The sequence below is a fragment of the Loxodonta africana genome, chromosome 4, assembly GCF_030014295.1.
Source record: "Loxodonta africana isolate mLoxAfr1 chromosome 4, mLoxAfr1.hap2, whole genome shotgun sequence".
NCBI classification, from domain to species: Eukaryota; Metazoa; Chordata; class Mammalia; order Proboscidea; family Elephantidae; genus Loxodonta; species Loxodonta africana.
Window position 1 is genome coordinate 6207711 of NC_087345.1, and position 15618 is coordinate 6223328.

At 46.7% G+C, this 15618-nt stretch overlaps 1 protein-coding gene across 1 annotated transcript in view; it reads right to left on the reverse strand.

Moving 5' to 3' along the window:
* The window catches only part of GTSE1 (G2 and S-phase expressed 1), a 38893-nt gene extending 24418 nt beyond the window's left edge, over nucleotides 1-14475 (reverse strand). The window contains exons 1-5 of the mRNA XM_064283372.1: nucleotides 14431-14475; nucleotides 13982-14068; nucleotides 4445-4502; nucleotides 3694-4342; nucleotides 722-892 (exon numbers count right to left, since the gene is read on the reverse strand). Coding sequence (XP_064139442.1) covers nucleotides 722-892; nucleotides 3694-4342; nucleotides 4445-4502; nucleotides 13982-14048 — 945 coding nt within the window. The 5' untranslated portion in view covers nucleotides 14049-14068; nucleotides 14431-14475. The remainder of the gene's footprint in view (nucleotides 1-721; nucleotides 893-3693; nucleotides 4343-4444; nucleotides 4503-13981; nucleotides 14069-14430) is intronic.
* Between the last annotated feature and the right edge of the window lie 1143 nt (nucleotides 14476-15618).

The window sequence follows — 15618 nt, forward strand, 5'->3', positions numbered from 1 at the left end:
GTCGGCAGTTCAAATCCACTAGACTCTCCTTGGAAAGTCTATGGGGCAGTTCTACTCTGTCATATAGGGTTGCTAGGAGTCGGGATGGACTCGACAGCAACGGTTTTTTGGTACCCACTACTTATTTCTAAAAAAGTAGTTTTAAAATAATTTTTAACAATTTCACCGCACATGAATTTAAAGAAGAAAGTCAAGAAGTGTTTCTCAATATGTAGTCTTCAAACCAATGCGTCAGAAACAGCTGGGGCGGGGCGGGGGCGGGGGGGAGCTTGTTAGACACACAGGCTCTGGAGCCCTAGCCCAGACCCACAGAGGCCCAGCTTCTGGCAGTTTTAACAAGTTGGCCAGTGACTCACTGTAGCTACACCTGACAGCTAATGAAGGGGGGTAACAGCAAGGCTGTGGATGGTCACCTCCCCGCCATGCAGGGCTGCAGCTCATCAAAGATGCCACCTCCAGCCTCACGCGGGCAGGCGCCTGGAGGGGAGCAGGAGTATCCCTACTGCAAAGACCTTGATGCTCAGGGCCAACCACTCCTCAGGCAGAGACAGCCTCCAGCCCGCACTCCATACCTGCAGGCCTTGGCTTCTTTGCAAGAGCTTGGTACAATGCAACTTTCCAAACTTGGGTTTCATCACAAGACATGTCACTTGTATGCAAAGGAGCCACTTCGTTCCCATCCATCACAAGTCGCCACAGGCCCTGCCCCATGCTAGCTCACCTTGTTTGGCACAGGCAGTGCTCTCTTGCCTGGTACCAAGTGGCTTCTGCGGGCTGGCACAGTGACTGCAACCGGGGCCGCTCTGGACTTCTCAGGGAGTACTTCTCTGTGGGACTCCTTATCATTCAGGAGTTTCGTCCTGGAAGGACTAGCTGATGTCTCTTTCTTAGGCTGAAATGTTTAACTTAGAATGTGAGAACTGTCCAAGCTTTAGCAACACACAGTGACCCTAAGGCTCCCACTTAGACCAAACCCAGGCCCCAGCTGTCTTCCCAAACGCGGCACAGGTTGCTCAACTCATCAACTAAACTGAAGGGAAGACAGCAGCCCACTTCCTCCACCAAATCATTCTGGTCAAAAATCATGATGGACTTTGCTTCCTTCTAGGACACAGTTAACTGAACACCAAGGCCAGTCATAACAGGCGCAGCTCTAGGGCTACGCCCCAACTGAGATTCTTATTTAAAAAGGATAATGAGGAAAGCCTTTCTGGTTAGACAGGTTTTAAATGCTGTGCAGAAAGTTAGCCTTATGAAGCTTTCATCTCTCCTCCCAGAGACGGTGCTCGTCACAACCGATCTTCTGTGTCCAGTACTGGGCGCCATTTTCCTCTGGCCAGAAGAGGCGAAGAAAGCCTCCTGGCGTGTTCAGACAAAGGGGCGCTCGGGACATAATCCGCGCTTACATAAGCAGCCTCCTTACAGCCAGGAGAGTTAATAAGGCCAAGAGTAACATAAGCTCATATAAAATCAGAAAGCAGCAGCAGCATTTTTCCCCCTTGACAACATTTTTAGAGATGGAGATATACGTCACATAACTCAAAATTCACCGTTTTAAAGGGTTCACTTCAGTGCTTTCCAGAACATTTACTGTGTCATGCAATCAACACAATCTGATTTCTGAACACTTTCGCCCCCACAAAAGAAACCCCAAACCTGTTAGTGGTCCATCCTCACCCCCTCCAGAGCCCCACCCCCCTGCAGCCCTAGGCAACCACTAATCTACTTTGTCTCTAGAATATAATTTGTCTATTCTGGACATTTCGTATAAATGGAATCATATAACATTTGTCCTTCTGAGTCTAGCTCCTTTCATGCAGCAAGTTTTCGAGGTTTATCCACGTTGTAGCAAGTGTCGGTATTGCATTTGTTTTTACTGCCAACAGATACACCGCTGCACGGGTGTACGTTCTCTTTACCCCTTCGCCAGCTGATGGACCTTTGCGCCGTTTCCACCTTTCTGGCCATTGAGAATAATGCTGCTATGACCACTGGCGTACAAATGTCTCTCTGAGTCCCTGCTTTTAATTCCTTGGGGATATATACCTAAGAAGGGGATTGCTGGGTCACTTGACAATTCCGTTTTTAACTTTCAGAGGAACTGCCAGGCTGTTTCCCCAGCGGCTGCACCGTTCCACATTCCCACCTGCCACGGAAGAGGGGTCCGATTGCCCCACATCTTTGCCAGCACTTGTTACTTTTTCCATTTCAGTTTTTTAAATTATGATTATGTTAGCGATATCTTTTAAAGACGTTTCTTATAGGTGCTGCAGTAGAGCGGCCCAGTTGTTTCTAGAGGCAAGCCTCCCATGAGTGAGGGTGTGCCCGCACAGGAAGTGAGCTTAAAACGCAGCGGAGCTGTAGAGCAATGTCTCCTGGACCAAAACTTAGCTCTCTGGCCACCAGACCACCACCTAGGGCCGGGGGGAGAAGGCCTCAGAAGAGCCAAAATCATACCACAGCCTGCCTGCCCTAAGTTTTATGTCTGTTACCCCCAGCAAAACCCACACTGCTCTCATTCTGGAAGCACCACTTTAGAAATGTCAGTCCAAAGTGGTGTCCAGAAAAGGGCATCTTTCTGACTAAAGGGACAGGTCCCCACAGCAATTTGGCGGGGGAGATACATTTTGTAGAACGCTTCCTCTCTGTAGGGCTCTGTATGGCAGGTGTGCAGTTCTGTCCTGGCTTCTGATAGCAGGAAGTCATGTGGTTCAGAGGGAAAAGGAAACGTCCAGCCCTGCTGGGTGCTGGGAGCTGACCTCAACCCCAAACAACCATAGACGCCTTTGCTCTTTGACTGGCTCAGGCAGTGGAAGTCTGTTGCCCTGGAGGGAGCACAGCTGGGGAGGGGCTGCGGCCAGGCTCCTTCCACACCTCTCTGCTGCCTCTTCTCCAGGTGAGGAGTTACCATCCCTCACCTGAGCAGAGTCAGATCAGGCAAAACCTCGAAGCAAGCCATTGTCTAACACCCACCCTTCTCCTACCTGAGCGCCCTCCCCCTCCCCAGCTCTTGGGCCCTCAGCCGCCCAAGTTGGCTGACTGAGCCCCAAAGGTGCACCTGTCCACTGTCACGCCCCATTAACACACAGCTATGCAGGACATGCACACACACACACACACACACAAAAACCATTCCTTTTGAGCTGATTCCAACCCACAGTGACTCTACAGGCCAGAGTAGAACTGCCCCATAGGGTTTCCAAGGCCGAAATCTTTACAGAAGCGACTGCTATGTCTTTCTTCCACAGAGCAGCTGGTGGGTTAGAACCTCTGACCTTTCAGTTAGCAGCCAAGTGCTTAACCACTGTACTACCAGGGCTCCTTCTATGTGGGATAACTAGTGGCTATTTGACTCATAGTGACTCCATGTCTTACACAGTAAATCTGCCCCATAGGGTTTTCTTGGCTATAATCTTTATGGAAGCAGTTCTCCAGGTCTTTCTTCCATGGCACCACTAGGTGGGTTTGAACCGCCAACCTTCAGGTTAGTGGATGAGATCAAACTGTTTGTGCCCCCAGAAACTTTTTTAACCCAAGTCCACCCCAAGACCAGCTCCCCACGCTGTTACTGATTTTCACGGTTCTGAGCCCTCACAGCAAGCACACAATGGGTTCCACAACAGGGCACAAACGGGGCTAAGAAGCCAGACAGCCCACCCCGCAGACAAATGGCTGGTACGTGATTCCGTCTACCTTCTCCACAGCCAAGAGAGTGCTTTTTCCTCTGCCAGATGAAGCTCGGGGCAGCTGCAATTTGCTTACAATCTTTTTCTGTGTTACTGCCTGACTCGGAAGGTGAACAGCACTTGGCTCCGCTGCCAGAGAAGAACGAGAAGCCGGACAGGTCTCCTGCATCCGGGTGAGGCTGGCTGGGGCACGGGTGCTCTGCAGGGCCTGGGCAGAGCCAGGGAGCAGGGCCAGGCCTGAGGGAAGCTGAAGCCCCGAGCGTGGTGGGCCCATCAGCGGGCTCTCCGACAGGTAGTACGTCTCCCTCTTCAATGACGTGGGGCTTTTCTTCATTTCACTTCCTTTCTCAAAAATGGTTGTTTTTAATTTTGATTCCTGCACAAATATTTCCACGCCCTGGTCTCCAGGGCCTTCGGGCTTCTCGGCGTCGGCAGCCTTGTTCTTGCTGCTGCCTTCAATCTGCAGCGCCAGCATGTGAGCTTCTTTATAGACTTCCACAAACTTCTCCCCTGTGAGAGGGCTCCAGGGCAAGCAGCTTTCAGATGCCGGTAAAAGAGGTGCTTCGGGAATTTGACTGTTTAGTCCTACGCTGGCAGGAAAATGTCTTTCTTCACACCCAGCAGGTCCAAAGAAGACTTCGTCGTCTTCGTTTGCACTATTTTTAAAGAAAGGGATTATTAATAACACTGCATTTAAATGAGAGACTTTACTGAATGTGGGTAAGCTCAAGGCAAGAGAACAAAACTCATGTGCTTACCTTGAGGAAGACAATGAAAGGTCAAAGTCAAACTTCTCATCAGCCAAAAGAAGAACACCTGGGGGGAAAAGTCTGCTGTTATTTCAGGGCTGGGGTTGACAAACAGAAAAATATAACCACTTTCTAGAGCTACCAAAACTACCGTGAAATTTTACTCCCAAAAAGTACAGCCCACCCTACTCATCAGGAGCCCTGGTGGCACAGTGATTAAGAGCTCTGCTGCTAACCACAAAGTTGGCAGTTCAAATCCACCAGCTGCTCCTTGGAAACCCTATGGGGCAGTTCTACTTTGTCCTGTAAGGTGGCTATGAGTCAGAACTGACTCAAGGGCAAAGGGTTTTTATCACATTTCCATAGTCACATTTTCATAGGGACCTCTAGATTATCTTATTTTTGCTGTCTTCTTTCTAAAACAGCACTAGCCATTCTGTGTGTTCTTAGCTGCCCTGAAAGTATAAATCCTTATCTTTAAGATAGAATCTAAAATGCATTCCAAGTCATTCAACCAACTTCTCAGGATTAAGTAAGTCACTTCCGGGTATAGAAGAACACTTTCAAAACACAACCTGCCTCAGGTCTCCTAGAATTAGATCCACTTCTAACCAAAACCAAACCAAACCTGTCGCCATCGATTCTGACTCAGAGCAACCCTGTAGGACAGGGTTTCCAAGGAGTGGCTGGTGGATTCAAACTGCTGACCTTTTGTTTAGCAGCTGCAGCTCTTAACCACTGCACCACCAGGGCAACTATAAAACACCTATTCATCTTTCACAAAGGAATACAGTATTATTCAAACACACAGTAGGAAGTCATCACATATTTGTTACTAACGGTCATCTCTCTTTTGGCGTCTTTCCTGAACCCGTCCATATTTATATTATCGCGCCCCCACTGTACCGGTCTGTTTACATGCTGACTCCCTGTAACAGACCACAGGCTCCTGGGTTAGTCGGTCCCTCTGCTGGGGCAGAGGACAGTGGTGGTTCAATGGTAGAATTCTCGCCTCCCATGCCGGAGACCCAGGTTCGATTCTCAGCCAACACACTCCAGGTACAGCCACCACCCATCTATCGTTGGAAGTTTGCGTGTTGCTATGATGTTGAACAGGTTTCAGCAGGGCTTCCAGACTAAGATGGATAAGAAAGAAAGGCCTGGCGATCTACTTCTGAAAACCAGCCAAGAAAACCCTACGGATCGCAACAGTCCAATACCCAACCCATCATGAGGATGGCAAGGAACCAGGCAGTGTTTTGTTCTGTTGTGCACGGGGTGGCCATGAGTCAGGGTCCAACTTGAGGCAGCTAACAACTGCTGGGGCCACTGCACCCCTGCACTAGGTCCCACCCCAGGGCTCCCACAGCACCCTGACCTGACCTCTATCACTGCACTAGCCTCACCATTCCATTGCCCCAACTAGACTGTAAGCTCCTCCAAGATCACAAATGCCTCATGCTTCCCTCAGTTCCCCAGCCCGGCACAGGGTCAACACTTAGCAGCTGTTTAGGGAAATGCACTGTTTAGGGAAATGCAACCCAGTCCTGGAAAGAATATATGGCAGTGTCACAAAGAACGTCTTATTTCATCCTCACACACAACGCAGCATGCTTATCAAAATGATAAAACTTAAGAATACATTTGTCCGAATTAAGTCCTAATTAGTCAGTTAAATTGGTCCTAATTACCTAATCAAGGAAAAGGTAGAAAGTACAAATGCACAAAAGAAATAAGGGGGAAATAATCATAGAGAGAAGAAACTAAAAGATTCATAAGGTGGCTTGTTCAACTCCATGCAAATAACCCTAAAAAACTTGGCTGAAATAGATAATATTCTAGGAAAATATAATTAACCAAAACTGACTTCAGAAGAGAGAAAACAAGTCTTAACAGTTCAATGATCATAAAATAACCAGAAAAACTTATCAAAGAGGTATCCTTTCCAAGAAGGTACAAGTCCCAGGTATTTTCATAGGATAATTCTATTGACCCTTTAAAGAGCATATTATTCCAATGCTATTTATATAGCTCCAAAGGACAGAAGAAGGAAACCTCCCAACTCGTGTCTATGAAGCCAGCATAATTGTGACACCAAAAATCTATGAAGGTTCTCAGTAAAGAAAGCAACAGACCAATCTCACGTATAAAAAACCCAAAAAATCTCACGTATATCAACATAAAAATCCTAAATAAGAACATTAATAAATAAACCCCAGCAACACATTACAGAATAATAATAACACATCATGACCAAGTGAGGTTTACTTCAAGACTGTAAGAATAGTTTAATTGTATGCAATCGAATGATTTAATTCATTAAGGGGAAAACCACACGATCATCTCCACACATAAGGAAAAGGTGTATGAAAAATGCAACATACACTGATTTTAAAGAATCTTAGTAAAAAGTAATAGATATATTTCATCAGGTTAAGGGTGCATCTATCTCAACAAAAAGCTAAAATCAGGTTTAATGGGACAACACCAGAAGCATTCCTTCTAAAATAAGGACAAATATATTTTATCAGTTAGGACAGGCAAACTTACTCTGTCACCGCCCGCCTTGTCGGTGCTGTGGTGGCTGCGTGTTGCTGTGATGCTGGAAGCTGTGCCACCAGTATCTCAAATACCAGCACAGTCACCCATGGTGGACAGGTTTCAGCAGAGCTTCCAGACTAAGACAGACTAGGAAGAAAGGCCTGGCGACCTACTTCCAAAAGTCGGCCGATGAAGACCCTGTGGCCCAGAGCAGTACACTGTCTGATGCAGTGCTGAAGATGAGCCCCTGGGGGGAGGCACTCAAAGTACACAACGGCTGCAGCAATGGGCTCAAGCATTCAAACGACCGTGAAGATGGCGCAGGACCCGGCGGCCCAAACGACCGTGAAGAGGGCGCAGGACCCGGCGGCCTTCTGTTCTGTCCTACATGGGGTTGCTGTGAGTTGGAGTCGACTCGAGAGCGACTAACAACAGCTTAGGCTGCCGAAACAACCAACCCTCAAATCTCAAATGGCTTAAAACAACAATGGTCTGTTTCTCACTCAAACTCAGAGTCTACTGAGGGTGGGCTGGGGGCTCTGCTCTCTGTCCTCCTCATTCCAGGACCCCGGCAGACACAGCCTCCACTACAAGGTACGCCGCTGTTCTCCACAGAAGGGGGGAGCGGAAGGGGCATATTCCATATTGGCTCTTAAAGACTCCTGTCACTGTGAGTCACAATCAACTCGACAACAATAACAACACCCAGAAGCGACACACAACACAGTGCTCTCATTTCACTGGCAAAGCAAGTCGCCCGGCCAGATCTAACGTCAAGTGGGCAGGAAGTACAAGCCTATCGAGTACCCGGGAGTACTGATGAGCTGCGCCAACGGCCACAACCTACCTGTAAATTAACCCACGAGCCAGCATCAGGCTTAATGGAAAGTTGTAGACACGATGCCTTTAAAGCAAGGTACACAGCAATGGCGTCTACCAGCACCACAACTCTTAGGATTATTCTGAACACATTAACTGACACAACTAGATAAAGGAAGGAATTTAGAGGTAAAATGATCACTGTGCACAGACGTTATGATTACAAACACAAGAATATCAGGGAATTGCAACCCATGTCACAAAACAATATGTTGTGTAAGTTTCTGAATGGGAAATTGACTTGAGCTGTAAGCTTTCACCTAAAGCACAATAAAAAAAAAATCAGAGTGAAATAAAAACTAAAATAAAAGTTCAAAACAAGAAAATCAACTAAAAACAATTATAATTACTAAAGAACATTGTTACTGCAATTAACAGCTTTCACATACACAAACAACAATTAAAAGATACAACGGAACGAAGATCTCATTTAGAGTAGCAACAAAAAATACAAAATACCAATGAACAAACCTAATAAGAATATGCAAGAAGGAAATAAGAAATATTAGTATGTCATAAAAGTAACATATCAAACAAGAACATATCAATAAACGGTGTTAGATAAACTAGATAACCCTTCAGAAAAAAAAAACAATGAAGTTTGATCTATACCTCACACCATACCTGGGTAAATTCCAAATAAATCAAAGACTTAACTGAAAATAAATAAATAAAGCACTAAAGAAACAAATCTGTCTTGGAAGAAGCACAGCCAAAATGGTCCTTAGAAGCAAGAATGGCGAGACTTTGTCTCACGTACTTTGGACAAGTTACCAGGACGTTTCAGTCCCTGGAGAAGGACATCATGCTTGCTAAAGTACAGGTTCAGCAAAAGAGAGGAAAACCTTCAACAAGATGGACTGACACAGTGACTGCAACAATGGGCTCAAACATAGCAACGATTGTGAGGATGGCACAGGACCAGGCAGTGTTTTGTTCTGTTGTACACAGGGTCGCTATGAATTGGTACAACTCAATGGTACCTAACAACAGCAACAACAACAAAAGAACACGAAGAAATCATAGAGAAATTATTTTATGACTTCAGAATACAGAGGCCTAACTATGATACCAAATTGGTTGGCAACAAATACAAGATTGCATATTTTCCGAATATATAAAATTTTAAAAATCTCTGCATGGTAAAATCACCATGAACAAAGTTAAAAGAAACAAGAATCAGGGAAAAGGATATTTGCAACTAATATCACAGACAAAGGGTTTACAAACGTGCCTACAGAAAACAATTAACCTAACCGAAAAATAGACAAAGGATATGAACAGATAATTCACAGAAAATAAAAATTACATGTTCTTGGCATAAACAGTATACAAAACATTACTAACAACGCAGAAGAAAAACTAGATAACTGGGAGCTCCTAAAAATTAAACACCTATGCTCATCCAAAGACTTCATCAAAAGAGAAGGATTACCTACAGACTGGGAAAAAGTCTTTAGCTGTGACATTTCCGATCAGGGTCTGATCTCTAAAATCTACATGATACTGCAAAAACTCAACTGCAAAAAGATAAATAACCGAATTAAAAAATGGGCAAAGGATATGAACAGGCACTTCACTAAAGAAGACATTCAGGTAGCTAGCAGATACATGAGGAAATGCTCACGATCACTAGCCATTAGAGAAATGCATATCAAAACTACAATGAGATTCCATCTCACTCCAACAAGGCTGGCATTAATCCAAAAAACACAAAGGAATAAATGTTGGAGAGGTTGTGGAGACACTGGAACACTTCTACACTGCTGGTGGGAATGTAAAATGGTACAACCACTTTGGAAATCGATTTGGCGCTTCCTTAAAAAGCTAGAAATAGAACTACCATACGATCGACCAATCCCACTCCTTGGAATATATCCTAGAGAAATAAGAGCCCTTACACGAACAGATATATGCACACCCATGTTTATTGCAGCACTGTTTACAATAGCAAAAACATGGAAGCAACCAAGGTGCCCATCAATGGATGAGAGGATAAATAAATTATGATATATTCACACAATGGAATACTGTGCATCAATAAAGAACAGTGAGGAATCTGTGAAACACTTCATAACATGGAGGAACCTGGAAGGCATTATGCTGAGTGAAATCAGTCAGTTGCAAAAGGATAAATATTGTATAAGACCACTATTATAAGAACTTGAGAAATAGTTTAAACTGAGAATAAAACATTCTTTTGTGGTTACGAGAGGAGGGAGGGAGGGAGAGTGGGGGGGGCATTCACTACTTAGATAGTAGATAAGAACTACTTTAGGCGAAGGGAAAGACAGCACACAATACAGAGGAGGTCAGCACAATTGGACTAAACCAAAAGCAAAGAAGTTTCCTGAATAAACTGAATGCTTCGAAGGCCAGCGTAGCAGGGGCAGGGGCGTGGGGACCACGGTCTCAGGGGACATCTAAGCCAATTGGCATAATAAAATCTATTAAGAAAACATTCTGCATCCCACTTTGAAGAGTGGCATCTGGGGTCTTAAATGCTAGCAAGCAGCCATCTAAGATGCATCAATTGGTCTCGACCCACCTGGATCAAAGGAGAATGAAGAACACCGAGGACACAAGGTGATTACGAGCCCAAGAGACAAAAAGGGCCACAGGAACCAGAGTCTACATCATTCTGAGACCAGAAGAACTAGATGGTGCCTGGCTACAACCAATGACTGCCCCGACAGGGAACACAACAGAGAACCCCTGAGGGAGCAGGAGAGCAGTGGGATATAGACCCCAAATTCTCATAAGACCAGACTTAATGGTCTGACTGAGACTAGGAGGACCCCGGTGGTCACGGCCCCCAGACCTTCTGTTGGCCCAGGACAGGAACCATTCCCAAACCCAACTCTTCAGACATGGATTGGACTGGACAAAGGGTTGGAGAGGGATGCTGGTGAGGAGTGAGCTTCTTGGATCAAGTGGACACTTAAGACTATGTTGGCATCTCCTGTCTGGAGGGAAGATGAGAGGGTGGAGGGGGTTAGAAGCTGGCGAAATGGACACGAAAAGAAAGAGTGGAGGGAGAGAGCGGGCTGTCTCATTAGGGGGAGAGTAATTGGGAGTGTGTAGCAAGGTGTGTATGGGTTTTTGTGTGAGAGACTGACTTGATTTGTAAACTTTCACTTAAAGCACAATAAAAATTATTAAAAAAAAATTTGTACGTAAGTCAGAACAGTTAGGTATGATTTGTATCTAACGTCAGTCAAATTTTTGTCTTAGTATACAATATATAGTGTGCCTTTCTATGTATGAAAAACATTAAAGAAACATTCCAGACACACTAAAACATCTTTAACATAATAATACAGTGATAATAATAATGTTTTGATGGGCGTCATGAAGTAGCTCCCGTTTGCTATTATGAACCATTGTGTGTACCTTGAATTTTTAATATAATAGGCTTTACCGGGATTGGTTCATCTAAGTCAGTTGGCATAATAAAATCTATTAGGAAAACATTCTGCATCCCACTTTGGAGAGTGGCATCGGAGGTCTTAAATGCTAGCAAGCGGCCATCTAAAATGCATCAATTGGTCTCAACCCACCTGGAACAAAGGAGAATGAAGAACACCAAAGACACAAGGTAATTATGAGCCCAAGAGACAGAAAGGGCCACATAACCAGAGACTACAACAGCCTGAGACCAGAAGAACTAGATGGTGCCTGGCCACAACCAGTGACTGCCCTGACAGAGAACACAACAGAGAACCCCTGGGGGAGCAGGAGAGCAGTGGGATACAGACCCCCAAATTCTCGTAATAAGACCAGACTTATTGGTCAGACTGAGACTAGAAGGACCCCAGCGGTCATGGTCTCCAGACTTTCTGTTAGCCCAAGACAGGAACCATTCCCAAAGCCAACTCTTTAGACAGGGATTGGACTGGACAATGGGACAGAAAATGATACTGGTAAAGAATAAGCTTTTTGGATCAAGTAGACACTTGAGACTACGTTGGCATCTCCTATCTGAGGGGAGATGAGAGGGCAGAGGGGGTTAGAAGCTGGCAGAATGGACACGAAAAGGGAGTGGAGGGAAGGAGCGTGCTGTCTCATTAGGGCGAGAGCAATTAGGAGTATATAGCAAGGCACATATAAATTTTTGTATGAGAGACTGACTTGATTTGTAAACTTTCACTTAAAGCACAACAAAAATAAATTTAAAAAATTACATGTTCTTAAATACATGACAAGCAGTTCAGCCTCACTTAAAAATAAAAGTAACGCTGATTTGGAAAAGGATGTTGGGAGCAGGTGCACGGCTTGGATAAGGTCATCAATATCACTGAACTGAACGTGTGGAAATAGTTGGGACGGCATACATTTTGTTCTGTATACTTCCACCAAGGTAAAAAAGGAATAGTGCAAAATACACTTATCCTCAGGTTCTTCCCCCCTTTTTTTTGAAGAGAGAACCACATGTTTGTTGAGAACTCCTAGAGGATTTCCATGGTGTCTAGCATGTAGTGGGAGCTCAGCAAATGTTTATTAAATAATCCAACAGAGTAATTATTATCTTTTTAAAATTGTGCTTTAGGTGAAGGTTTACAGAGCAAATTAGTCTCCCGTTCAATAGTGTCTACACAGACTGTTCCATGACATTGGTTGCGGTCTCTGCAGTGTATCGGCACTCTCCCCCTCCCACCCCAAGTTCCCACTGCCATTCCTCTGGTCTTCCTGCCCCTTCCTGTCTTCTTAGCTTTGCTTTTGGGCAGATGTTGTCCTCTTGGTCTCACATAGATGATCGTTCTAAGGAGTACTTTCCTCATGGGTGTTATTGTTTATTTCACAGGCCTGTCTATTATTCAGGAAACCCTGATGGCGTAGTGGTTAAGAGTTATGGCTGCTAACCAAAAGGTCGGCTGTTCGAATCCACCAGGCACTCCTTGGAAACCGTATGGGGCAGTTCTACTCTGTCCTGTAGAGTCACTATGAGTCGGAATCGACTCACCGGCAACGGTTTTTTTTTTGTTGTTGTTGTAGTTTTTTGGCTGAAAGGTAATCCCTAGGAATGGTTTCAGTTCCAAGTTGTAAAGGTGTTTAAGGGCCACAGTCTCAGGGGTTCAGATTCTACTTTTCACCTATCAGATTGGCAAAAGCCAAAATGTTTGATAAGCTATAGGCAGGGCTGTGGGTAAGGCTGTTCATACCCTGCTGGGGCAGGTGTAAATTATTACAATTCTGTGGTGGATGACTGGCAGTATATATCAAAATAAGGGAGCCCTGGTGGCTCAGTGCTTAAGAGCTCAGCTGCTAACCAAAAAGTCAGCAGTTCAAATCCATGAGCTGCTCCTTGGAAACCGTAGGGGGCAGTTCTACTCTGTCCTATAGGGTCGCTGAGTCGGAACTGACTGTAAGGCAACAGATGTCGAGATAAGAAATGCACAAACCCTTTGGCCAGCCACTGTACCTCTGTGAATGAATCCTACAGACATTCACAGATGCGTGAGACGGTGTCCGGTACTGCACCATTGTTTGTAACAGAAACCACCTAAATGTTCACCCACAGCAGATTAGATTAATTATAGTACCTCCCACAGTAGAGAACTCCAAAACCCATTGCTGTTGAGTTGATCCTGACTCCTCATAGCAACCCTACATTACAGAGCAGGCTGTAATCCTACAGAAGCAGACGGCCAGGTCTTTTCTCCCAGGGAGCAGCCAGTGTATTAGAACTCCCAGCCCAATATTTAACCATTGCACCACCAGGGTTCCTTCACTACACTACGTAGGTACAAGAAAAAGGACAATAAAACTCAGTATGTTGATACACAGCCATCATCAAGATAAAAACAAGATGCAGAACAGTATAAAAAGGGGGGATTGGTCTACACTGTATACGTGTTGGCTTGCATTTGCACTTACTCTGGAAAGGAACCCCAAAAAACGATGACACCTGAGGACTCTGGAGGGGGGGTGAGAGGGGACAACTGGGTGGCTGAGGGGCAGAGATGAGGACACACTTCACTTTTGACTTAAGAACGCCCGGAGGGCAGGGGCCGTGTCTCCCTTGGGTGCAGGGCGCGGAACGGGTCCTGAATAATCCGTGAACAAACCCTCACAGAACCACTACATCCACCCCGTCTTCACCGCGGCCCTCACCACCCTTCTTACCAGCGTCCATCTTCGCCGGGCCCACCGGGCTGGCTGCAGGCCCCTCGCTGCGGTCTCCTCGGTCCATGCAGAGCGGTCAGGAAGAGCCTGCAGGAGGAAGGGCCGGAGGTCAGCGGGGGACAGAGCCGGGGCCCCTGCGGCCGGGCCGCGGGGGGACCCCGGGCAGGGCTGGGGCCGCGCGCAGCGCCCCTAAAGGCAGCGTCCCGCCGGGAGGGGCAGGAACACCGCGCAGGACGGCGCCCACCGGGCCGGAGCCCCGGGAGTCGCCGGGCCGGGCGCCGGGGTGCGGGGAGAACGGGATCCCCGGCTCTCGGGCGGACATGGGGTTCGGCGGCCCGGGAGCCCCACTCTCACGGCCCGGCGGGAGCGCGCGAGGGGACCTGCGGCTGCAGCCAGCCCGGGCTCCGGACGGCGCTCCGCCCCTCCCCGGCCACGCGCCACCTGCCCACCTGGGCCGTCTGTCCCCACAGCCCCCGACCCCGAGCCGCCGCCGGGCCGGTGAGTCTCCGCCAAGGGTTTAAACGCCGCGCGAGGACGTCTCCAGAGGCCGGATTGGTCGGTTTGAAAGGGGTCGCACCGGCGCCGGCCGTGGTGCATCCTGGGAATTGTAGTCCGAGCGCCTGCTGGGTGAGGAAGTTCCGGCGCGTGCGCACTGTCCCCGCGCCGCGGATAGGCTCCTGCTGAGCACTGGTTGCCGCCGCGGATAGGCTCCCGCTCGAAGGGCTCCCGCTCCGATTGGCTCCTGCCGCATAGGCTCCTGCCGCATAGGCTCCCGCCGCATTGGCTCTGGGCCCGATTAGCTCCGCCCCGATTAGCTCCCGCTGGAGCGGTGTGCAGACACAGACCAAGCTGGGTCCCATCAAGTGTCTTGAGGTTGCGTTAGGATGCCTAGTGACTTTGGGTCCCCTCATACCGGCCTTAATGCCGAGAACTACATGTAGCAAGGGGCCTTACTGGAATCCCAACTCTTGTGTAAAACGGAGAAAATTTAAATTCCTACCTAAGATGGTATTGGCCATTTTGATTCGGACAATCATATGGTATGATATGACGTGAATGACAGCTCGAAGTGGCCTTGCATTCATCGTCAAAAAGAACATTTTAAGATCTGTCCTGAAGCACAGTGCTATCAGTGATGGAATAATATCCGTATACCTACAAGGAAGATCAGTAGATACATCTATTACTCAAATTTACATGCCAACCACCAAGGCCAAAGATGAAGAAACTTCTGCAGTCTGAAATTGATTGAACATGCAATCAGGATGCATTGACTATTACTGGAGAATGGAATGTGAAAGTTGGAAACAAAGAAGAAGGATCAGTAGTTGGAAAATATGGCCTTGGTGATAGAAATGATGCCAGATATCACATGATGGAATTTTGCAAGACCAACAGCTTCTTCATGGCAGATACCTTTTTTCAACAACATAAATGATGACTATACACATGGACTTCCCCAGATGGAACACACAGGGGTCAAAACGACTACATCTGTGGAAAGAGATGATGGAAAATCTTGATATCACCATTGAGAACAAGGCCAGGGGCTGACTGCAGAACACACCATCAATTACTCTTATACAACTTCAAGGTGAAGATGAAGAAAATTAGAACAAGTCCATTAGAGCCAAAGT